This window comes from Pelophylax lessonae (assembly GCF_965119305.1).
Source record: "Pelophylax lessonae genome assembly, chromosome: 9".
Classification (NCBI taxonomy): Eukaryota; Metazoa; Chordata; class Amphibia; order Anura; family Ranidae; genus Pelophylax; species Pelophylax lessonae.
In genome coordinates, this window is record NC_138776.1 from 239,047,955 (window position 1) to 239,074,334 (window position 26,380).

Here is a 26,380-nt window from a genome sequence, read left to right on the forward strand (position 1 = left end):
AGATAAAAAAAAAAAAAAAGATACCCCTAAAAAAAATAAAGTCAATTAAAAATATATAAATAAAAAATAAAACAAATCAAAATAATTATCAAATCTGAAAGAAAAACCAAAAAAAAAAAAAAAAAAGGATTTTAACCAGACTATCACCTCAAGCATTGTTTATGAAAGCATTCACATCCCATTCAATATTCATACTGAATGGGGTGTACGTTTTGGCCTTATAAAACAAATTTGTTTAAAGTCTAGAAACCCCCCTAGTGGTATTACTTCCTCTCCAACTGCCAGTTAAATTATCAGTCCCTAAAAATACGGTTCCTTCTGGATTTCTACCATGACTCCTATCGTAATGCTTTGATAGACTATGTGTAGGGTAGCCCTAAGGATGTTAGTAACACGTTCTTTTAATCTAAGCACACGAATGGTGCAGCCAATCTATTCCAGACCGCAAGGACACCGAATAAGGTATACAACCTGTTCGTCGTACATGTAATAAAGGGTTTAATGGCAAAATGCTGATAGGTAGAATTAGGCCGAAAATATTCCACCCTCCTTTTTTGTACATTGATTTTACATTTAGCACACTTCCTACACGGGAAGAATCCTCCCGTGCTCTGAAAAAAAGAAATAGTTCTCAAGGGCTCTACCACATTGGGGGCTACTTGTAGTCTCAAAGGGGGTACACCCCTGAACACAACTGGAGGTGTTTCGGGTAAAAGTGGACCAAACACTCCATTTTGCAATACATGCCAATGTCTACGCAAAATCTTCTTGACCGAATAGTGTTGGGATGAGAAGGTTGAGAAAAAAACATTAAAAAGAGTTATTTGTTTTGATGGGTTTGGGTTTTAACAATTCATGTCTACTCCGCTGATCCGCACGAACAAGGACATGTTCCAATTCCTCTATCTCTTTTCTCAATGAATTTTAACTTCAGGGTAGAGGCTCCATGCAGGAAATCCTCCTCATGCAGTTCCTTTTTAACCTTAAAAATTGGCTGACAGGGTAGGACCTCAACCAAGCAGAATGATGACATCTGCTGGTATTGAAGCCGTTTCTGTAGGTGGATGTAACGATAACACAATCAACCACCTTAATATTAAGGTCCAAGAAGTGTATCTCAGTGCTACTAAATTCATGTTGCAGGATGATACCCTTGTCAATCCCATTTGATGTAAACATAAAGTTATTCAAAGAATCATAATCTCCATCCCATAGGAGGAGGATGTCATCAATGTACCTCCTCCACAGCACCAGCTCTGGTCATGGTCTGACAATGATGACATCCTCCTTCCACTTGGCCATGATGAGGTTGGCCATACTGGGTGCAAATTTAGCGCCCATGCCGAAGCCCCTATTCTGCAGGTAATACGTGCCCCCAAACCAAAAATAATTGTGGCCCATTGCAAAATCCAGAAGTGACAAAATAAAGTCCCTCTGGGTTTCCAATAGGGCATCTGAATTACAATACATGTAAGTAATAAGCCACAGCCTCTTGGCCATGTTAGTGAGAAATAACTTGTATATAGCAACAAAACGTCAGCTGTAGCAAACAGATAACTATCCTTCCATTCTATGTCCTTTAATTCTTTATTTACCTGAGTAGAATCACACAGAAATTAGGGTGTTTTAGCTACCAAAGGCTGCAAAAAATGATCAATATACTTCCCTACCCTGGAGGTCACCACATCAATATACCACTGATGATAGGTCTCCCAGGGGGTGTGCACCTTGGGTAGATAATATATAACAGGAACTCTGGGGGCAACCGGGACTAAAAAGATTTCTCCTTTTTAGTTAATAATTTGCCCTGATACCCCCTATCTACCAAATCGACAAGCTCCTTATATCTCTGCCTTGGGCAGAATTTGCTGTTCCAGCCTTGTCCGCCATCTACATTCTAGGTATAGACAATTAGCAGGCAGACTGATGGAAGACGGCAGATGTGAACCTCCTGGCCCTCGGCTTCATCAACAAACTAGACAGGTTTATAAGATAACCAAATACCCTCTGCGCAATCGGTGCTTCACTAGATAAAACATATAACTATGCTATAGTTGCCGCTAACACTGATATGTGTTCCCACATCCACTAGTTACTTATATTTTAAAAGTGCTACAAAACCATGTGATAATCACAATGTAAATGACGTGAAATCAAATATTAAAACACCACTATGTTTGTGTAAATCAATTTGAATCATAAAAAAAACATATATGCATGCATATGTACTAAAATCAATAGTATTTATTTGTGTTTAGTCCCAATAATAATTGTGCAAACACTACACAATGTGAAAGGTAATGGAGCACATCATGGGAGCAGTGGATAATAATTTGCACGAGCACATAATGTCAAGGATTTGTTCAATGTGAAGGCAAAGGACTGTAAATACTGTGTGGTGTTTGCACAACTATTCTTGGGACTTAACAGTTACTTTTGTTTTTAGCACATATGAACATAAATTTTGTTTTTTATGATTCAAGATGATACATAATGGTGTATTTTAACCCTTTTGGTCAGAGCTGTTTTTTTGCCATTTATTTTGCCCATGTTTAAAAAATAATTTCTCTTTCATTCATTAACAGACACAACTTCTGATCTTCTTGACCATTGGGTTATACTGCCCCTACTTGAGTAGGACACTAGGCAGGAAAAGGACTTGACTACGCCTATGGGCAGTCCCAGTAAGGTATAATCCCCCTCTCTGGTATAGGTACTCAGTTTTTTTTTTGCCTAGTCAGGAGTAAGGACCTAGTTCTTTGCTGGGATCTCTGGTCCTGTCAATTTTTCTCTTTTTAGTTAGATTTTTTTTCTCCTGTTTTTTTTCCTGTGAGATCTACAAATATCGGACTAAGCAACGGGCTGGATAATCTAGATCCAGTGGTCACCCCAGTCTGGCCAGTGAGCTCGCGCAGACTACAACTCTGCGCTAGGTCGGCTGTGACATAGCCCCACTGGACTAGGGCTGGCCTGCGAGTTAAACGTCTTGCAAGGTCGCATACGACCGGGTTTCGGCCCGCGTCGCAGCCTTCCTCCTGGCCGACAGCTCCCCCCATTTTGATGGTGAGGGATTCTGTCTGGAGCGGCGCCCGGCTGTTATGGTGAGTAACTGTCCCCCCTCTCCCCCTGAGGGTTTTGGGGTGGATATGGGCCCCTCCCTGGGACTTTTGGACCCCTGGGTTCCCCTCCTTTCTGTTAGGCACCACCCCTACCTTGTGTCTGGTGGTCCTATGGGACGACCTTCTCTTACAAGCAGTCTCCTACTGCTCTGATGGACAACATGGACATCACTATATGGACTCTGAGGGAGTTTGTCTGGCTTCTGAATTATCAGAAGTCTGCTCCGATTCCTTCCATGAAACTGGACTGTCTGGGTCTGATTCTGGACTCTGCTCTAGCCAGAGTGTCCCTTCCTCTGGTTAAACTCCAGAAATTGCATGCCGTGATTCACTTCTTGCAGATGGTGGTCGTCCCTCCGGATTTGCATTAGGGTGCTGGGCCTGATGGTTTCTACCATCAGAGGCGAGGCGGTCCATATGCACAGTTCCATATGAGGTGAGATCTTGGCCAAATGGGAAAAGTGTATAAAGACTCTGGACAATCAAATCCACCTGAGCCGAAAAATGAAAGGTTCTCTAATCTGGTGGCTTCGCTCTCCAGCTCTTTGCAAGGGCAAATCTTTTCTCCCCCTGTATTGGACAGTGGTTACCACGGATGCCAATCTGTCTGGGTGGGGAGGTGTTTTGGGTCGGAACTCCGCTCTGGTAGTTTGGACCCTGGAAGAGTCCAGACTCCTAATCAATGTCCTGGAACTCCGAGCAATCAGGCTGTGCCTGAATCACTGGACAGATCGCTTTCAGGGGTGTCCAGTGCGAATCCAATCGTACAATGCCACGGCCGTGGCTTATGTCAATCACCAGGGTGGAACAAGAAGTGTATTGGCAGCTCTGGAGGTAGCCGGCATTCTTCAGTGGGCAGAACATATAGTTCCGGCCCTCTCCGCCGTACACATTGGGTGGAAAATTGGCAGGCAGGTTATTTCAGTCGGCAGGCGTTGGACCAAGAGGAATGGTCCCTTCATCCGGAGGTGTTTCATCAGCTGTCTCGGATGGGGCACCCCCGAGGTGGAACTGTTGGCTTCTCGGCTCAACAGAAAGGTTCAAAGGTTTGTAGCAGTGTCATTGGATCCACTAGCAGTTGCCACCCTGGGGCCAGTATCATCTGATTTACGCCTTCCTTCCTCTTAAGCTGCTGCTGCCGAGACTATTGCACAGAATTGAGGCAGAAGGTATTCTAGTGGCTCCAGATTGGCCTTTACCGGTCTTGGTATGCCGACCTGGTGCGGCTGGTCACCGACACCTCTTGGAGACTATCTCTCAGGGAGGATCTGCTGTCCCAAGGGCCAATCTTCCATCCTGCTTTACAGTCGCTGGCTTTGATGTGCTGAAAGATAGGTTTGTCTGGGTGGCTGATTCCTACACTACTAAAAGTTAGGAAGTCTACTTCTAGGAAGATCTACCATCGTACGTGGAAAATACATTTTGTGGTGTGAGTCGCATGGTGTTCACCCTCGCTCTTTTTCGGTAGCTCAGGTCTTGACCTTCCTTCAACGGAGGTTGAGCAAAAATTGGCCTTGAGTACTGTTAAGGGTGTCGGCCTTTGGCGGTCTTCTTTCAATGACCCTTGGCACTCCCTGGTGCATACCTTTATTCAGGGGGTCCCACATTTGACTCTACCAGTGCGGTCCCCACTACCGTCTTGGAATCTCAACTTGGTGCTTTCAGCTCTACAGAAGCCTCCCTGTGAAAATATTCGGGAGATTCACCTTCTTACGCTATCCAAGTAGGAGGCTTTTTTGGTGGTTTTCACCTCTGCGCGCAGGGTGTTGGATTTGACAGTGTTGTCTTGTTGTTCCCCTTATTTGTTGGTCCACAAAGATAAGGTGGTTCTTCACCCTTGTCCGTCGTTCCTTCCAAAGGTTGTCTCTGATATCCATCTGAATGAGGACATTGTGTTGCCTTCCCTGTGTCCCAGGCCAAAACATCCTAAGGAAATTGCGTTGCATTCCCTGGATGGGGTTTGGGCTATTCAGTTGTACCTTGCAGCTACGAAGACTTTTAGGAAGTCAGACTCTTTATTTGTGCTTACCGATGGGCCTTGAAAAGGACTATCCGCTTCCGTTGCTTCTTGGGCTTTCCGTCAGGCGTAAGTAACGCAGACGTGCAAGGCGGCTATTTGGTCATCGGTGCACACTTTCACAAAAAGTGGATGTGTTGGCATCTGAGGATGCCTCCTTTTAGCTGCACGGTTTTGCAGGCTGCTGTTTAGAGGGCTTGTTCCCTTCTTAAGGGTCTAATGTTTTTCAGGTTGGCTCAAGTTGTTTTGGTTGAGCTCCTGTTACCTAGTTGGCTACGGTTTAGCCTTGGGAATTTTTTCTTGCTGTTCCCACCCCTTATGTTTAACACTGCTTTGGGAAGTCCCAATGGTTTAAGAACAGGCGCTGTGTCTGTCAATGAACCAAAGAGAAAATGGGATTTGTGACTTACCGTAAAATCCATTTCTCTGATGTTCATTGATGGACACAGCACCCCCTCCTCTATGGAGTTGTAATACTTCTGACACTGCTTGTAACAAAACTGAGTACCTATAGCATAGAAGGGGGAGTATACCTCCTGGGATTGCCCATAGGCATAGTCAAATTATTTTTCTGCCTAGTGTCCTATTCCTGTAGGGGGCAGTATAACCCAATGGTCAAGAAGATCAGGAGCTGTCTGTTAATGAACATCAGAGAAATGGATTTTACGTTAAGTCAAAAATACAATTTTTAGGCCTGAAGAATAAATAAACCCCCAAAACATTATACATTTTCTGAAAACAAGAGACCCTAGAGAATAAATTAGTGGTAGTTCCAATTTTTGATGTCACGGGATATTTCTGTATTCTAAACCAGATACAATCAGTGCAGACAAAATATACAATGAAAATAAAATCTATTGGCAGTGTCAGATCTATTGGGGCTAAAAGGAATCCTTTGAGGCCCATACATATAATTTTTCACAATGTTATATGGGCATCCTGGTAGCCATCTTTGTCATTAGGTGAATGTAAGTTGATTATCCTTCGGTGAAGATTCTTACAGAAAATTTTAGAGTCTTAAGCCCCGTACACACGTACAGAATGTCGGCCGAACGATCACCCGTCTTTTGTCCGGTGCTGTCCTGTTGGCTGAAAAGTGCAAAAGACTGCACACGAATTTTGTCGGCCAACAACAGCCGACTGCAGAAGTGATGTCATGTGATGGTTAACTTTCCGTGTGTTTTTTCTTTTCTGAGCATGCCCAGTCTTGCTAATCTGCTGTTTGTCGGCCGAATTCTGTACTGACTGGCGAACAATCGGCCGTTCTGGTGTTGGCCAACAAAAATTTTAATGCCTGCACACCCGATTCTGTTCGGCCGAAAATGCGCTGTCGGAAGCATCATACTAACAAGCCTACAATTGGCCGATCGGTCGTCGGCCGAATATTTACGGCCGACAATCGGTACGTGTGTACGGGGCTTTAGCAAACACCTTCTCAGGCCAATAAATTAAAGGGGCCCAGACAACATGCCAAGATGAGGACTAGCCAGGTTGCCAGGCTGGGTTATAATTAGATTGATGTCCTTCTTGTCTCAATTTAAACAATGGGCAAGAGATCAGAATGTTTCATTTTTTTTTTTTACAAAAAAAAAAAAAGGGCTCACTTAAAAAGTGATGAAACATTATTTTTCATTGTAGTGATTGTATTAGCAATAATGTTATTGTATCGTTATATTATATGAAACATCTATAGGCCTACTTAACTGAATACATTCAAGGAATGTTTTTTATATGCATATACTTTTCTATTCCTAGATTTAATTCTATAATTTAATATTCAATCGATATTCATTATATATTGGGGGGAGGTAATCCTTGAAATATTTGTGTCCCTCGATTTGCAATGATTTCCGGATCGCGGGCAGAATCGTGGTGATTCTGCCCGTGATCCGCTGCTCCCACATGTGAACGAAGCCTTAGGAGAGGAAGGAAGTAAGAGTACTCTGAGGGAGGTTCTTACACACTGATGGTAGACCTCTGAAGCTGATAGGAGGCTACTCAAGGGAACGGAGACACCAAAGTGTCTTCTCAGACAACAGACGTTGACATTTTTGTAAAGTATACATTTCTATTTTTCTATTGGCAATTTGCTTGCCATGTACATCTGACTGATCCATTAGATCTTTATAGCATCAAGATTTGAATTTAGATCATTCTAACTGCAGTATGACCGGTCTATTTTCCAATCTTGGGAGATTATACACATATGTATTAATCCCCTGAGGCAGATTTCAGTTTTTAGTAAATGGTGCCGTTGTGATGTATACTCCAAAAAAATCAACTTAGTGGAAGTTTTTCTTTATCCCAAATATATTATTGGCTTATAGCCAGTTTGGTGCATGGTGTAATCATTTTTGTCTATGTATTTTTAAAGTTTTGAGTTGTGAACATCTGAGATAGATCACGTGTCAAATCTGTACAATTTTGTTTCCATATTTTGTGAGCTGATGAGAAGCTATTAATTGCATTCCAGAAGTTACAGGTTCTGGTTACATTGATATTCTGTAATGATATCCTTTGATTGTATTTTTCACATTACCTGTGTAATACATATTATTGTAATCTTGTTCCACATTTTGTGTTTATTGCCACTTATATTTTGACATTATTCTGCACTGATTTTTAGCTAATAAATATAATATATATTTTTGAACAAAATTGTATTCATCTTCACTTCAAGTTAGCGCCAATAAACAAACTCGAGTTTTTGTTGATTTATGGAAATAAGTTGAGAATCTCCTTAATAAGGCTACGTTCACATGTTAGCGTAGCGGACCGCGGCAGAATCACTGCGATTCTGCCCGCGATCCGGAAATCATTGCAAATCGCGGGACTCCTGTGCATTGCCGTTGATTTGCAATGGCGCCCCAAATGCTGTGCAGAATCGCCTGCAGAATCGCGGTAACATCGTGCAAACAAAATCGCGGGTCGCATGACGCCCCCAAAGAAGCTCTTGTACCTTTTTTGGGCGTCATGCGACCCGCAATTTTGTTTGCGCGATGTTACAGCGATTCAGTAGGCGGAAGTCGCGGCAAAATCGCACAGCGTTTGGGGTGCCATTGCAAATCAACGGCAATGCACAGGCGTCCCGTGATTTGCAATGATTTCCGGATCGCGGGCAGAATCGTGGTGATTCTGCCGCGGTCCGCTACGCTAACATGTGAACGTAGCCTAATGGATCCTTGATTATTTGCATAAATATACACTGTTTATCAGAACAGTATAAACATTCTGACAGTAACTTAACAGTAGAGGTTATTTCACATCACCCCAAATAAAAACATGTACATAAAAAGTGCAGCGCAGTAGTAAGAACCAGTCCAACACAGTAAAATATTTCAGTCCAAATTAGGTAATTCGTAGTAGAACCACATAGCCCAGAGAGCAATAAGGAACATCCATGTGAGTGAAAACGAGATCTGGTATCAAATCCAGGTGACCATGCCCTCCACCAACATGCAGGTTGCTCGCTCACCTCAAAATATGGACCCCTGAATCAACAGAAGGGCTAACGCACTTGTCCCACCTTTGGGTAAACATGGAAATAAGCGGGGTCTTGCACCTCCGATTAGTCCCATGCACATGCAGATAAAAGATATACTAAGTGCTCTGTGCTGGCTTAACCACTTAAGCCCCGGAGGATTTGGCTGCTAAAGGACCAGGGGTTTTTTTGCGATTTTTTACTGCGTGACTTTAACGGACAATTGCGCGGTCGTGCGACGCTGTACCTAAACGAATTTGACGTCCTTTTTTTCCCACAAACAGAGCTTTCTTTTGGTGGTATTTGATCACCTGTGCGATTTTTTGATCACGCGCTATAAACAAAAAAAGAGCGTAAATTTTGCAAAAATAACAATATTTTTCACATTTTTTTATATGAAATTCCCCAAAAAAAAAAGTAAAAATCAAAATTTTTTAACATTTTTCGGCCAATTTGTTTTATGCTACCTATGTTTGGTAAAAAAAATCGCAAAAAGCGTATTTTGATTGGTTTGCGCAAAAGTTATCGCGTTTACTAACAAAGAGAAAGATTTTTGTCATTTTTGGTGTTTTTTTTTTTAACGCGTAATGGCGGCGATCTGCGATTTTTTTTTCGGTACTGCGACATTGCGGCGGACAGATCGGACCCTTGACTGACATTTTTGACACTTTTGGGGTTACCAGTGACATTACTGCAGTAATCAGTGCTATACATATGCACTGTTACTGCAAAAATGACACTGGCAGGGAAGGGGTTAACTTTATTGGGAAGGGAGGGGTTAAGTGTGTCCTAGGGGCGTGCTTTCTACTGTGTAGGGACATTGCTATTGGTGTAAAAGCAAAGATCAACCGTTCTACATAGTAGAACGGTCAGATCTTTACTTTTACACAGGGAGAACTGACAGGCAGCTTGTTTACACAAGCTGCTCTGTCTTTCTCCCTTCACAGGAGCGATCGTAGTGTGGCCGGCGGACATCGAGTCCGCCGGTCACACGCACTGACTTGCCTGTGAACGAGCCGCGGCGGGCGCGCGCCTCGGCGGGCGCGCGCCCGCTCGCTATAGGCTCGCAAGTCAGTGACAGGCGAGTGACGTACCGATACGTCACTCTGCCTGGCCGGGGCTGACCGCCGCAGTATATAGTCGTGCGGCGGTCGGCAACCGGTTAACCACTAATAGTTTATTTAAATAAAAAATCCACTTGACAGCGCTCAGAAGTTATTAAAGGTCTAGGAAACACAACATTTTAGTAAAAATGCACTAAAGTTAATTTTAGGGCACACAAACACAATAATTTACTTTTTGGTAAAATATAAATAACAAAGGGCACCAAGTAAATAGATACCAACATGTCAAACTGCTGAAATGGTGTCAAACTTCAGTACCCTGTATTTTTCCATAGGCTACGCTTTAAAAGACACCCATAAATCATCAGTTTAGGGTTGTGCAGCTATGTGTAACATGTGAATCGCAATCGACGTTTTCATTCGTAGATGCCCCTGACGCATGGGTTTACATTTGTATGTGCATATACACTATATTGTCAAGAGAATTGGGACACCTGCCTTTATACGCACATAAACTTTTACTGGCATCTCAGTCTTAGTCCATAGGGTTCAATATTGAGTTGGCCCACCCTTTGCAGCTATAACATCGTCAACTCTTCTGGAAAGGGTGTCCACAAGGTTTAGAAGTGTGTTATTGCAAAGTTTGACCAATCTTCCAGAAGCGCATTTGTGAGGTCAGGCACTGATTTTGGACAAGAAGGCTTGGCTCGCAGTCTCCACTTTAATTTATCCCAAAGGCATTCTATTAAGTTGAGGTCAGGTCAAGTTCCTCCACCCCAAGCTCGCTCATCCATGTCTTTATGGACCTTGCTTTGTGCACTGGTGTGCAGTCATGTTGAAACAGGAAGGGGCCATCCCCAAACTGTTCCCACAAAGTTAGGAGCATGAAATTGTCCAAAATGGCAAGGTATGCTGACGCCTTCACTGGAACTAAGGGGCCAAGCCCAACACCTGAAAAAACACCCCCACACCATAATCCCCCCTCCACCAAATGATTTGGATGTAGCCCTAGGATGTAGGTAAGCAAGCATCTGGGGAGGGTGGAGTAAAAAGTACAGGTGTCTGACCCTCTACTCATGTAGTAATCGGCTAAGACAAGTTTATTGTTAAGGTAGTAGCTGTAGATGTTCCTACAACTGAATAGGTAACTAGCGAATTCTCCAGTAATAACAAGGGAGTCATTTCAGATAAGAGCTTAAGCCAGCCATAGATGGATCTAATCTCAGCCGTTTCAGAAGGGACCTGCTGATATTTGATCCATCTATGGGCCGGCTGGTTGTACTGAATTAAAAATTATTATTGGGCAGAATTAAGTTCAGCCTACTGGTTCGGCCCTCCACAACAGTCCCAGTGTTTCACGTCTTGGGAAAACTAATTTCCGACCCCTCAAAACTAAGTGATTTTTGAGAAGTCAGTGATTCAGGCATGGACACGCTAGGCTAAAGCTGGCCATATTCCTCCATCCATACACACAAGGTGAATGGAGGAATCCATCCCCCTCGGTGCTGAGATAGTGTATCCTGACAGCGGCAACCGGAGATTCAAATATAATTTTTTTCAGCCAGGGATTCCCTTCACCATAAGAACAATGATAAGGGCTGTTCAGCCACTTGATCGTTCTGACAGGCGGCGGGAGGGGACACACCCCCCCCTCCCGTTGCCCTCCAGTGCTTCTACCGGCTCACCTGCGCGATCGGCGAGCCGGAGAAGGAATTGGCCACCGGCGGAAGTACACCATAGAGACTGTAAGGACCAGATGGTCCCCGGCAGTCTATGACTCTCGGAGGCATCACGTCGCGCCTGGCCTGGCAGTTTTCAATACTGCACTGATCTCGGTTGAATAGCCAAGATGGTTTTTTTTTTTTTTCTTTTCAGGCTTTTTAGCCTGCAGGAGAGATGTGAGGTCTTATTGACCCCCAGATCTCTCCATAAAGAGGACCTGTCATGCACTATTCCTATAACAAGGGATGTTTACATTCCTTGTAATAGGAATAAGGCTCGCTTCACACTGGGGCGGGACGACTCTGTACTACTTCAGGGGCGACTTGTGCATTCCCATGCACCACGACTTCGGAGCGACTTGCAAGGACTTCACATAATGGAAGTCTATGCAAGTCGCTCCGAGGTCGCCCCGAAGTAGTACAGGACCCTTTTTCTAAGTCGGAGCGACTTGTGTCGCTCCTATTAGAACGGGTCCTGTAGCAGTCAACGGACCGCGAGGGAGCGCGACTTGTCAGGCTGACAAGTCGCGCCGGTGTGAATGGAGTCTTAGGCTCCATGTACACGGGACGTTATAAAAAACGTCCTGCAAAGCTATTTCTGACGCCGGGAAAAAGCAGCTGTTAAACGTGCTTTCAGTAGCTTTTTCCATTTGCGTTATTGCACGTTTGGCCACGTTGCTTTTAGCAGCGTTTTTCTGCCTCCATTCAAAATCAATGGTTCCCTATGGGAGCCTATTGATTTGAATGGAAGTCGCACCGCAAGTCGGATCCGACTTGCGGCGCGACCTGCACTGTGAGAATCTTGAGGGGGAACTCCACGCCAAAAATGGGAAAAAAAACTGCGTGGGGTTCCCCCCCAGGTTCCAAACCAGGCCCTTCGGGTCCGGAGTGGAATTTGAGGGTAGCCCCACGCCGAAAAAACGGCGTGGGGTCCCCCCCAAAATCCATACCAGACCCTTATCCGAGCATGCAGCCCGGCAGGCCATGAAAGGGGAGGGGACGAGCGAGCGGCCCCACCCCCCCTGGACCACACCAGGCCACATGCCCTCAACATGGGGGGTGTTGGTGCTTTGGGGCAGGGGGAGCTCTGCACCCCCCACCTCAAAGCACCCTGCCCCCATGTTGATGAGGACAAGGGCCTCATCCCCACAACCCTGGCCGGTGGTTGTGGGGGTCTGCGGGCAGGGGGCTGATCGGAATCTGGAAGCCCCCTTTAACAAGGGGGCCCCCCAGATCCCGGACCCCCTCCCTGTGTGAATGGGTATTGGGGTACACTGTACCCCTACCCATTCACCCCATAAAAGATAGTGTATGTAAATAATGACAGGAGACGTTTTGGAAAGTTTATTCAAAATCTTCATCCGGCTCTTCGGGGTCTTCTCCTCTCCAGGGGTCTTCTGCTCTTTTGCTGTCCGCCCTTCTGCTGTCCTCTCTTCTTGTCTTCTCCTCTCCGGGGGTCTTCTGCTGTCTTCTCTCCGTGGGGTCTTCTGCTCTTTTGCTGTCCGCCCTTCTGCTGTCCTCTCCTCTCCGGGGGTCTTCTGCTGTCTTCTCTCGTGGGGTCTTCTGCTCTTTTGCTGTCCGCCCTTCTGATGTCCTCTCTTCTTGTCTTCTCCTCTCCGGTCTTCTGCTCTTGTGCTGTCGGCTCTCCTTCTTCCTCCGGTCCTCCTCAGACGACGTCTCCAGCGATTATGCCGGCCTCTGGTCTCTGCAGCTTATTATATAGCCATTAGGGGCGTGGCCGCCAGATGACGTCATCGGGAGACCACGCCCATTGTGTCACATGTGACGTCACATGTGACACAAGGGGCGTGGTCTCCCGATGACGTCATCTGGCGGCCCCGCCCCTAATGGCTATATAATAAGCTGCAGAGACCAGAGGCCGGCATAATCGATGGAGACGTCGTCTGAGGAGGACCGGAGGAAGAAGGAGAGCCGACAGCCGACAGCACAAGAGCAGAAGACCGGAGAGGAGAAGACAAGAAGAGAGGACATCAGAAGGGCGGACAGCAAAAGAGCAGAAGACCCCACGAGAGAAGACAGCAGAAGACCCCCAGAGAGGAGAGGACAGCAGAAGGGCGGACAGCAAAAGAGCAGAAGACCCCCGGAGAGGAGAAGACAAGAAGAGAGGACAGCAGAAGGGCGGACAGCAAAAGAGCAGAAGACCCCCGGAGAGGAGAAGACCCCGAAGAGCCGGATGAAGATTTTGAATAAACTTTCCAAAACGTCTCCTGTCATTATTTACATACACTATCTTTTATGGGGTGAATGGGTAGGGGTACAGTGTACCCCAATACCCATTCACACAGGGAGGGGGTCCGGGATCTGGGGGGCCCCCTTGTTAAAGGGGGCTTCCAGATTCCGATCAGCCCCCTGCCCGCAGACCCCCACAACCACTGGCCAGGGTTGTGGGGATGAGGCCCTTGTCCTCATCAACATGGGGGCAGGGTGCTTTGAGGTGGGGGGTGCAGAGCTCCCCCTGCCCCAAAGCACCAACACCCCCCCATGTTGAGGGCATGTGGCCTGGTGTGGTCCAGGGGGGGTGGGGCCGCTCGCTCGTCCCCTCCCCTTTCCTGGCCTGCCGGGCTGCATGCTCGGATAAGGGTCTGGTATGGATTTTGGGGGGGACCCCACGCCGTTTTTTCGGCGTGGGGCTACCCTCAAATTCCATTCCGGACCCGAAGGGCCTGGTTTGGAACCTGGGGGGGAACCCCACGCAGTTTTTTTTCCCATTTTTGGCGTGGAGTTCCCCCTCAAGATTCTCACAGTGCAGGTCGTGCCGCAAGTCGGATCCGACTTGCGGTGCGACTTCCATTCAAATCAATAGGCTCCCATAGGGAACCATTGATTTTGAATGGAAGAAAAAAAACGTATAACGTGGCTGAACGTAGGTTCATCACGTTCAGTCACGTTTAGTCACGTTCGGCCGCGTTTCTGCGTTTGAAACGTCGGGAAACACACGTTCGAACGCAATATAATTGCGTTCTAAAAAAAGTCCCTGAACGCAACTGCCTGCAAATGACTGTAAACTACCATGTGTACATGGACAGATAAGATAACATGGAGCTGCGTTCAGGGACTTCTGAAAAAAACGCCCAACTGCTCCTAAACGGCCATTTCCAGCGTCCCGTGTACATGGAGCCTAAAAGTGATCAAAAAAAAAAAATTAAAGGAAAGTGTAAAAATAAACAAATAAAAATAAATTAAACAATAAAAAAATTAAAGTGCCCTCATCCTCGCACTTTCGCACGCGGAAGCGAACAAATGTGTTCGTTGCAGCCACATATGTAAACGGCGTTCAATCCATACATGTGGGGTATCGCCAGGAACGTTGGAGCGAGAGCAATAATTCTAGCTCAAGACCTCTTCTGTAAATCTAAACAGGTAACCTGTAAAAATTTTTAAAGCCTAGCCTAAAGAGATTTTTAAGTACCAAAGTTTGGCGTCATTCACGAGTGTGCGCAATTTTAAAGCGTGACATGTTGGGTATCTATTTACTCTTTCACATTATACAAAAAATTGGGCTAACTTTAGTGTTTTTTTTTTTTTTAATTCATAAAACCGCGTTTTTTTCCAAAAAAAACACGTTTGAAACATTTCTGCGCTAATACTGTGTGACATAAAAAGTTTCAACGACCGCCATATTATTCCTTAGGGCCTCTGCTAAAAAAAATATATATATAACGTTTGGGGGTTCCGAGTAATTTTCTAGCAAAAAAATTATGATTTTTACATGTAGGAGCAGAGTGCCAGAAATCGCCCGATATGGAAGTGGTTAAGTAAACATCACAACATCTGATTTTTGGAGGGCCCACTTTTGATGATCTGCAAAACAAATGTCAGAGCTATGGCTATGGGCTTTGCCTGATTCAGAAAACACTCCTGAGTGGTGTTTAACTGTCACTTTTACCCCCTCGCTGCCCAGGCCAATTTTTAGCTTTTAACGCTGTCCCACTTTTTTTTGTATTGTAATCTTTAACAATAGCTGTGAGCTAGATAGGGGCAGACCAGTGGATGTGGTGTACTTGGATTTCGCTAAGGCGTTTGATACAGTTCCCCATAAGCGCTTAACCACTTACCTACAGTGCACTTTCACCCCCTTCCTGCCCAGACCGATTTTCAGCTTTCAGCGCTCTCACACTTTGACTGAGAATTACTCAGTCATGCAACACTGTACCCATTCAAAAATTGTGTCCTTTTTTTCACACAAATAGAGCTTTCTTTTGATGGTATTTAATCACTACTGGGTTTTTTATTTTTTGTGCTATAAATAAAAAAAGACTGAAAATATTGTGAAAAAACGCATTTTTCTTTGTTTCTGTCATAAAATTTTGCAAATTAGTAATTTTTCTTCACAAATTTTGGCCAAAATTTATACTGCTACTTATCTTTGGTAAAAATAACCCAAGTAAGTGTATATTATTTGGTCTTTGTGAAAGTTATAGAGTCCACAAGCTATGGTGCGAATCATTGAAAATTGATCACACTTGATCACACCTGATGTACTGAAGGCCTATCTCATTTCTTGAGACACTAAAAAGTCAGGAAAGTACAAATACCCCCCAAATGACCCCTTTTTGGAAAGTAGACATTCCAAGGTATTTAATAAGGGGCATGGTGAGTTTTTTGAAGTTGTAATTTTTTCCCACAATGCTTTGCAAAATGAAGATTTTTTTTTTTATTTTATTTTTTTTTTTACAAATTGCCGTATTAACAGGTTATTTCTCTCACACAGCACATGTATACTTGCAACTACACCCCAAAACACATTCTACTACTCCTTCTGAGTATGGCGATACCACATGTGTGAGACTTTTTCACAGCCTGGCCACATACAGAGGCCTAACATCCAACCAGCACCGTCCGGCATTCTAGGAGCACAAATTTCACATATAATTTCCTGACAACCTATCGTACTTTTGAAGGCCCTGGAGCACCAGGACAATGGAAACCCCTATAAAATGACCCCATTTTGGAAAGCAAACACCCCAACGTATAATTTTTGAGGCATAATGAGTCTTTTGAATATGTCATTTTTTTCCACAAGTTTTTGGAAAATGTGGAAAGAAAATGAAAACACATTTTTTTTTACACAAAGCTGTCCATTTATGCAATATTTCTAACACATAGCATGTACATAGCAAAAATTGCACCCCAAAATACATTCTGCTATTCCTCCTGAGTATGGCGATACCACATGTGTAACACTTTTTCACAGCCTGGCCACATACATAGGCTTAACATCCAAGTAGCGCTTTACACAAAGTTGTCCATTTATCCACTTTAAGACTGGGCCTATTTTTGACACTTGGTGTTTACAAGCTAAAATCATTTTTTTGCTAGAAAACTACTTGGAACCCCCAAACATTATATATTTTTTTTTAGCAGAGACCCTAGAGAATAAAATGGAGATCGTTGCAATATTTTTTATCACACCATATTTGCGCAGCAGTCTTCCAAATGCGATTTTTTTTAAAAAAAATCACTTTTTTGATCTAAAAAATAAGAAAACAGTAAATTTAGCAAATTTTTTTTCCATAATGTGAACGATAATGTTACGCCGAGTAATTAGATACCCAACATGTCATGCTTCAAAATTGCGCATGCTCACAGAATGGCGCCAAACATTGGTACTTAAAAATCCCCATAGGCAACATTTTAAAAATTTCTGCAGGTTACTAGCTTAGAGTTACAGAAGAGGTCTAGGGCTTAAATTATTGCTCTCGCTCTAACGATCGCGGCGATACCTCACATGTATGGTTTGAACACCGTTTACATATGTGGGCGGGACTTGCGTATGCGTTTGCTTCTGCGCGCGAGCTAACGGGGACAGGGCGCTTTAATTTTTTTTTTTTCCTATTTATTTTATTTATTATTTTTTTATTTTTACACAGTTTAAAAAAAAAAAATGTTTTGATAATTTTTATTCCTATTACAAGGAATGTAAACATCCCTTGTAACAGAAATAGGCATGACAGGTCCTCTTTATTGTGAGATCTGGGGTCAAAAAGACCTCACACCTCACAACTACACTAAAAAAGAAAAAAAAAAAAAAAATTGTTGAAAGAGGAAAAAAAAAAAAGCAAAAAAAAAAAGCGGCCCTTTAAACCGGTTGCTAGGCAACGTCTTTTGACGTAGCTCCGGTCCTCCAAGACCATAGAGTTGAGTGAGGGCCATCTTGCCCTCACTCGACTTCCTGTCTCTGAGGATCCGGGACCGGATAGTTTTCCCCGCTGCCGGCGGGTCCGGTAAGCTGGGAAAACGTCTGGGACGCGGCAGGAGGGGGGGGGGCACCTCTTCCCCTGCACCGTAAGGGTAATTCCGCGGTGAATCCGCCACTGGGACCACCCTTATCTGAAAGCCGAATGCCCGCCGTTTCAAAAAATACCGGGGTTATGGGGGCTATCTTCTGCCATAACCCCAGTATTTAGCTTTTAATGGCCGACGCATATAGTCGTTAGGCGGTCAGTAAGTGATTGCATGTATATGGCAAACAGGTGACGATGACTGATGGGGTGACAGGTGACGATGACTGATGGGGTGACAGGTGACGATGACTGATGGGGTGACAGGTGACGATGACGGATGGGGTGACAGGTGATGATGACTGATGGGGTGACAGGTGATGATGATTGATGAGGTGACAGGTGACGATGATTGATGAGGTGACAGATGACAATCACTGACCGGGTGACATGTGACGATGATTGATGGGGTGACAAGTGACGATCACTGATGGGGTGTCAAGTGACGATGATTGATAGGGTGACAGATGACGGTGACTGATGGGGTGACAGGTGACGATGACTGATGGGGTGACAGGTGACGGTGACTGATGGGGTGACAGGTTACGATGACTGATGGGGTGACAGATGACGATGACTGATGGGGTGACAGGTGACGGTGATTGATGGGGTGACAGGTGACGGGGCGATGGTCACTGATGGGTGACAGGTGACGGGCGATGGTGCACGGCGGTACTGATGGCAGTCTCTGGTGACCAGTGAACTTTAGGCTACATTCACATGTGAGCGTAGCGATCACGGGCAGAATCACTGCGATTCTGCCCGCGATCCAGAAATCATTGCAAATGGCGGGACGCCTGTGCGTTGCCCGCTGTGCGATGTTGCTGCGATTTCCGCCTGCCGAATCGCGGTAACATCACGCAAACAACGCATGACGCCCCAAAGAAACTCTTGTACTTTTTTGGGCGTCATGCGATGTTTGCGCGATGTTACTGCGATTTGGCAGGCGGAAATGGCGGCAACATCGCACAGCATTTGGGGTGCTATTGCAAATCACGGGCAACGCACAGGCGTCCCGCAATTTGCAATGATTTCCGGATCGCGGGCAGAATCGCGGTGATTCTGCCTGCGATCGCTGCGCTCACATGTGAACGTTATGGGTGTCAATTTCTGGGCACTGATGAGGTGACTGTTGGGTGACAGGTGACATTGGGGGGGGCTGGGGACTGTGTGGGGACCTTTATTACTGTGATTTTAGTGTGATTTTACTTTTTACATGTGTACAGAGCAGTAACTCACTATTTCTAGCTCTTCTCCCCTCATACTGGAAACTGTATGAGGGGAGAAGAGCTAGTAACAGTCAGTTACTGCTCTGTGTTTACATTTTGTGATCGGCTGTGAATGGATTCACAGCCGATCACTTAGTAAACAGTCACTGTCAGTGACTGTTTACTACCGCCGGTGACAGCTGTGTTCCTACGGAACACAGTGCCACCGACATGACCGCGCTGCGCGCTCCCGATCGCGCATGCGCAGTCATCTCCCGGCCGCCTCCATTGTGATCGGCTGTGTCATTGGAACACAGCCGATCACGTGGGAAACAGCCATGCCTATTGGCTGTTTCCCCCCTGCCGGTGACCGGCTGTGTCCCGGGGACACACCGACACCGGCAGTGCACGGCGGCGCGCCCGCGATCGCGCGCCTGCCGTGCTTGAATGGGCGGACGTCATATGACGTCCGCCCAGGATAATAGCCGCACCGTCCCGCCGTCATATGACGGCGGGCGGGCGGTAAGTGGTTAATTTATAAAATAAGGTCTGCAGGTATCGACAGCAGGGTTTGCTCTTGGATACGGAACTGGCTAAAAGGGCATGTCCAAAGGGTGGTAATAAACAGCGCATACTCAGACTGGTCTGAGGTAGTAAGCGGGGTGCCCCAAGGCTCAGTCCTAGGACCAACCTTGTTCAATTTATTCATAAACAGCATTGAGGACGGGATCAGTAGTTCAATATCAGTTTTTGCAGATGACACAAAATTGGGCAGGGCAATAACTGCACAGCATGAAGCAGATATCCTACAGAATGACCTGGACAAAATAACAGAGTGGGCAACGACATGGCAAATGAGGTTTAACGTGGAGAAGTGTAAGGTTTTGCACTTGGGGACTAAAAACATAAAAACACAATACACGTTAGGAGGGGAACCCTTGGGGGAATCGAAAATGGAGAAAGATCTGGGAGTCTTGGTTGATGATAGATTAGGCAACAGCATGCAATGTCAAGCGGCAGCTGCCAAAGCCAACAGAATATTCGCATGCATAAAGAAAGGGATGTATTCCAGAGATAAGACTATAATCCTTCCACTTTATAAAACTCTGGTCCGACCACATCTGGAGTATTCTGTCCAGTTCTGGTCGCCAGTCCTCAGGAGGGATGTGTTGGAGCTGGAGAGAGTCCAGAGAAGGGCAACTAAACTGATTAGGGGGTTGGAGGACCTTAACTATGAAGAGCGGCTGCAATCGCTCGATTTATTCTCCCTGGAGAAGAGACGTCTGAGGGGGGACATGATAGCAATTTATAAATATCTTAATGGGGATCTCAGCTTAGAAAAAAAGCTGTTCATTCGAAGGAATTGCATGAGGACTCGAGGACATACAATGCGATTAGAGGAGAAGCTTTTTAACCTCAGGCAACGAGGAGGGTTCTTTACTGTTAGGGCTACAAGATTGTGGAATTGTCTACCACAAGAGGTGGTTTCTGCGGGAAGTATGGTGGCTTTCAAAAGACTCTTAGACGTACATCTCAAGGATCAGAACATTCAGGGCTATGTTAGATGATTACAGCCACACACACCTACACAGGTTGAACTGGATGGACTATTGTCTTTATTCAACCTCAATTACTATGTAACTATGTAACTATGAAAATAATAATCAGCATCTTAAAAAAAATCTATACACAGTATGCACTATTTTAAAATACATTAAAATCATACATTATCCGGTTCAGTTCATCCTAAATTAAATAATACATTTCCTATATAAGAATGCTAGTGTCGTCACTTTCCTATTTCTAGAAATAAAAAAGACTGCTTTTGGAAGTATGAAGTGCTCTAGATTTTCCTGGTGGAGGGCTGCGCTGACTTTGGACTTGATAAAACACAGTGGACCAGCACCAGCAGATGACATGGCTCCCCAAATCATCACTGAATGTGGAAAATTCACACCGGACCTCATGTAACTTGAATTTTGTGCCTCTCCACTCTCTTTCCAGACACTGGGACCTCGATTTCCAAATGAATTGCTAATTCTTTCACAATCAGTGATGATTTGGGGAGCCCTGTCATCTGCTGGTGTTGGTCAACTGTGTTTTATCAAGTCCAAATTCACCGCAGCCCTCTAGCAGGAAATTCTAGAGCACTTCATGCTTCCCTCTGCTGACCAGCTTTATGGAGATGCTGATTCCATTTTCCAGCAGGACATGGCACCGGCCCACACTGCCAAAAGTATCAATACCTGGTTTCATGATCATGGTATCACTGTGCTTGATTGGCCAGCAAACTTGCCTGACCTAAACCCCATAGAGAATCTGTGGGGTATTGTCAAGAGGGAGATGAGAGACACCAGACCCAACAATGCAGAGTAGCTGAAGGCCACTATCCAAAAGAAAAACTGGGCCTCCATAACACCTCAGCAGTGCCACAGGCTGATCGCCTCCATGCCATGCTGCATTACTGCAGTAATTCATGCAAAAAGAGCCCCAACCAAGTATTAAGTGCATACTATACTGTACATGGACATACTTTTCAGTAAGCCAACATTTCTCTATTAAAAATCCTTTTTTTATTGGTCTTATGTAATATTCCAATTTTCTTAGATACTGAATTTTGGGTTGTCACTATCTGTAAACCATAATCATCAAAATGAAAAGAAAGAAATGCTTGAAATATATCACTCTGTGTGTAACACATCTATATAAAATATGAGTTTCTCTTTTTGAATTGAATTACTGAAATAAACTAACTTTTTGATGCTATTCTAACTTAATGAGATGCACGTGTGTGTGTGTGTGTGTATACACTACACATATATATATATATATATATATATATATATATATATATATATATATATATACACATATACATACTGCTCAAAAAATAAACACTTATTAATCAGAGTATAGCATCAAGTCCTTTAAACTCCTGGGATATTGAGCCGGTCAGGTAAGTAGCCGAGGAGGTTGGTTATCAGTTTCATCTGCTTTGGTGTTATAAATGAATTTAACAACAGGGGCACTAGATGGGCAACAACGAGACAGCCTCCAAAACAGAATGGTTTTCCATATGGAGGCCACTGAAATTTTTTCAAAAAATACTAATTTTTGGTGTTTTTGTACTAGAGTTTAGGAGCGTTTAGCACAGGCATGTCCAACCTGCGGCCCGGAACCGCAGGCAATGCGGCCCACTGCCCCCTGACAATTTTTTTTTTTTTTTTGCTGGGGAGGAAGGAAGTCGAGTCGAGGGCATGGCCACAGAGGCTGCCTCGGAGGGGATCATCCTCTAGTTGTGTTAAATTAGTGCTGGGGGGCGCGGCAGCATGGGAGGGCACGGCGGCGTTTTATCACTTATATACCTTAACTATAGTATATATTTTATATGCGGCCCGAGAAAATTTCTCTACACTCAATGTGGCCCAGAGAAGCCAAAAGGTTGGACACCCATGGTTTAGCATATCTGCCAGAATTCATTTCTCAAAAACGCAAAACGGAAGGTTTTTTTTTTTTTCCTTCCTCTAAGCGCTGAGCTCTTAAAAATGCCTCTAGACCAGTGGTCCTCAACTCAGGGCCCACTAACAGGCCAGATTTTAAGTATTACCTTGGGGAGATGCAGACTAGAGTACTGCAATCACTGAGCAGCAAATTATATCACCTGGGATGCATTTCAGTTATCTTGCAAACCTGGCCTGTTGTCCCTGAGGACCAGGGTTGAGGACCACTGCTCTAGACTACCTAATGTGCATGGACACAACATAGGATAACATTAGTTGCTTCTCCAGGCAAAACATTAAAGTCCTATAGGAGCACCATTTTTTTAACGTTTCGGTATCGGGAGCATTTTCACAGTACTGGTAACCTGTAAACGATTTTAAAGCGTAGCTTATGGAGATTTTTAAGAACAGAAGTTTGGCGCCATTCCACGAGTGTGCACAATTTTAAAGCATGACCTGTTGGGTGTCTATTTACTTGGCGTAAAATCATCTTTCACATTATACAAATAAATTGGGGTAAATATTGTGTCTTTTTTATTTTTAATTATTAAAAGTGTTGTTTTTTTCAAAAAAAAAATCATGTTTGAAAAATTGCTGTGCAAATAACGTGTGACGTTAAAAATTGCGACTGCCTGTTTATTTCCTAGGATCTCTGCTAAAAATATATATATAATGTTTGGGTGATTGTGTAAGTGGAAGCATTTAATGGAGAACTTGTGGTGTGTACAAACAAGTTTTTTCTGATTATGCTTACACCGGGTCCAGATCGCTCTGGTGTAAGGTAAAATCATAGTTTAATTAATGCCGAAAAGTACAGCATGTGCTGCACCTCCAGCATGAATAATCCTGGAGCTCCACTTTAAAGACACAGACATTTCTTTAAAATATATTTTACTATTATAGTAACTGAAATATGCACTATACTTTGGCTTGCTGTATGAAGGAATGCTTGTCAGTTCATGATTCTTGTTCTGTGTTTTACAGAGATAGATGAGGGGCCGTCATCGTACACAGCTGACATGAGGTGAGAAATCAGAATCCTACAGTAAGCAAGTCACTCCAGGTATTAAATACAATCTGTGGTTTCTTTTGCACAAGTTGGGTTTACAATGTTATTACTTTAATGAATACATTGCAAAATTATACAAGTGCAAACAAATTATGCGTGTATATTGAAACCGTGCTCACTCCCGCATACGTGACTTCCTTTGTCAGTTCTTTTAATAAAATTTGTATTAAAATTATTCATAAGGACCAGGTGGGCTTTATACCCGGAAGGCAGGGTTCTGACCAGAATAGACCGTTGGGCTATTGATGTGGTCTCTCTGCTTCGGTGCGGATGGGGTGGATCTTCCTCAAGTAGGGTTTTTATTCTCCCTAGATTTGCAAAAGGTACGGTCTCTTAGCCCTACATGTTTAGAGACGTGGATGTCTTGGGGTTTGGACCTCAGTTTCTTAACACCCTGCAAGCCCTGTATTCTGCCCCGCAAGCTCAAGAACGCCTTGCAAGGCCAACATTCCTCCCCCATCCCTATAGCACGGGGTACAAGACGGGGTTGCCCCCTATCTCCCTTGATTTTTTGCAGTCGCAATCAAAACCCTGGCAATTGCCATCAGGGCCAACCTAGATATCCATAGGGTGCGCTATGGGCAGCTGGAACATAATTGTGCACTGATCGCGGATGAGTCTTTGTTGTTAATGACCTCGACGCCGAAGGTTATCTGATTGCTGCAGGATTTTGCTGGAATTTACTATGGCCAAATCCATGGAGCTGAATGTTTCAGTCCTCTCAGATATGGTCGATCACCTTAGAGACTACTTTCCTTTCATTTGGAGCCCTACTCATATTCCATATCTAGGAGTACAATCGACAGCTGATATAGAGTTAATTACCCCCCTTTTCACAAACAGGAGGGAGACCTCCAATGGTGGTCCCTACATAATTTGTCCTGGTTGGGTAGAATCCATAAAGTTAAAATTACGTAACTACTGAGAATACTTTACTTCTTTAGTTCTCTGCCTATTCCTGTTCCCCCATCAGTGCTAGCAGGTTTTTAAGGTGATGGACACAGTTTCAGATTTTCATAATCGTTGCGTTATACTGCCCCCTGCAGGAGTAGGACACTAGGCAGAAAAAAAGTCTGGCTATGCCCATGGGCAGTCCCAGGGGGTATACTCCCTCTCTCTTATAGACACTAGCAATTTTTTTCTCCTGGATTTTTCCTGTGAGATATACAATCCACTGCCAGACTGGACGACGGGCTGGATAATCTAGATCCAGTGGTCATCCCAGGCTGGCCAGCGAGCATACGCAGACCTCAGATCCGTGCTAGGTCGGCCGCGACGTAGCCCCACTGGACTGGGGCTGCCCTGCGAAATTAAACGCCTCACGAGGTTGCATACGACTGGGTTTCGGCCCGAGTTCTAGCGTTCTTCCTGGCTGAAAGCCTCCCATTTCGATGGAGAGGGGTTCTGTCTGGAGCGGTGCCCATCTGGTATGGTGAGTAGCTTGTCCCCCCCTCTCCCCCTGGAGGGTTTTGGGGTGGACGTGGGCCCCTCCTTGGGACGGTCGGACCCCCGGGTTGTTCCCCCTCCTTCCCGTTAGGTACCACCCTCACCTGTCCCCCCCAACCCCCTTCTACTAATGCTGGGTGCTATGCTTGCAATAGGACCTGGGGGGGGGGGTGTGCGCCGAAGGTGATCGGGGGGGGGGGGGTGTTGTACCTGGTGGGGGCTGTCCTGTCCGTGCTCCCTGGGAGCCTTGTGGTGCCGCGTGGGGCCGCTATTTTGTTGTAGCCTGTGTGTTTCGTTTCTACACACGGCAGCCATGTTTGTGTAGTCCAGTGGCCATTTTGTGGTGGATTGCCATTAAAAATAGTGGCCGCCATGACAGTGGAGCCCTGCGGGTGGCAATTTCGCCGGTGGGAGCCTGTCCTCACCCCCTGGTGCTGATTCCTGGATCCTTCCACTTCCTGATTGTGGCGCATGGAGTGCAGATTATCCTGGTGGCTGCAGGTGCCCGTTTCTGCTGGGTGGTGTGTCTGAGTCTGGTGGGGTTCTCTCCCTATCTGCTGAGGATCACTTAGTGCTTGTGCCTGGTGACCGGGTGGTGCTGCCAGCGTGGTGGGGGTTGTCCCTTGCAGTGTTTTACACTTTTTGTGGGGTCCCCCTGGTGACTCATGTCTTTGGAGCACATCCCCCCACCTTATCCCCTCTCTGAGGCTCCGAGGTCCTCTGGGTCCCATCCATCCATTGATGCACTGACGGCGGTCCTGGATTCCTTTTTTTCCCAGGTGGAGGGTGGTCTTCGGGCGACAGGCTAGCAAAAATGTGATGCCTCTTTGGATACGGCTCCCCCAGTGGCTTGGCGCTCTGTTTTGGCAGTGGTCCTTCAGCGTGTCTTTTGGCTCAAGTGCTGATCTGCGTTCCAGACTTCTAAAAAGGCCTTGACTGATCTTCCCTTTCAAGGAGATCACCTGTTTGGAGCTACCCTGGATGACATCATAAAAGGTCTCACAGGGGGGAAAAGTACCTTTCTTCTGCAGGCTACTAAGGACAGGGAACCTCGTCGTAGATGTGGGCCATCCTTTTCAGCTTATAAGAAGTTTTTTCATTCCTCATGGTCGACTGACATGGGCTCAAAGCTGTTCAGGGCCTTCTCTGAAGGATCCAAACTAACCTGGCCTGGCAAGCCAAGAGCGGGCTTCTCCAGACCCACAGACAGGGCTCCTTTAGCATGAAGGTGCGCCCCCACCTGTATCGGGGGTGGGGGGACATCTTCGCTGTTTTCCGGACCCGTGGACTTCCCTGGTGCAAGACAAGTGGGTCCACTAAGTCATTCGGTCCGGCTTCCAGATCGAGTTTCGCTCTTGTTCCCCGGCAACGTTCTTTGCGCCTGTCCCTGAACTTCTTACAGGGTCTGTTTGAAGCAGTACAAGACCTGTTACATCGACTTCGGAAAGTTTTT

The 26,380-nt window shown here is 45.3% G+C and overlaps 1 protein-coding gene across 4 annotated transcripts in view; it reads left to right on the forward strand.

The window, feature by feature from the left end:
- The window catches only part of ZFP91 (ZFP91 zinc finger protein, atypical E3 ubiquitin ligase), a 125,757-nt gene that overhangs the window by 54,075 nt on the left and 45,302 nt on the right, over positions 1-26,380 (forward strand). For all 4 annotated transcript variants that reach the window (XM_082266742.1, XM_082266740.1, XM_082266743.1 and 1 more), the window contains exon 4: positions 23,397-23,436. In XM_082266742.1, coding sequence (XP_082122868.1) covers positions 23,397-23,436 — 40 coding nt within the window. The remainder of the gene's footprint in view (positions 1-23,396; positions 23,437-26,380) is intronic.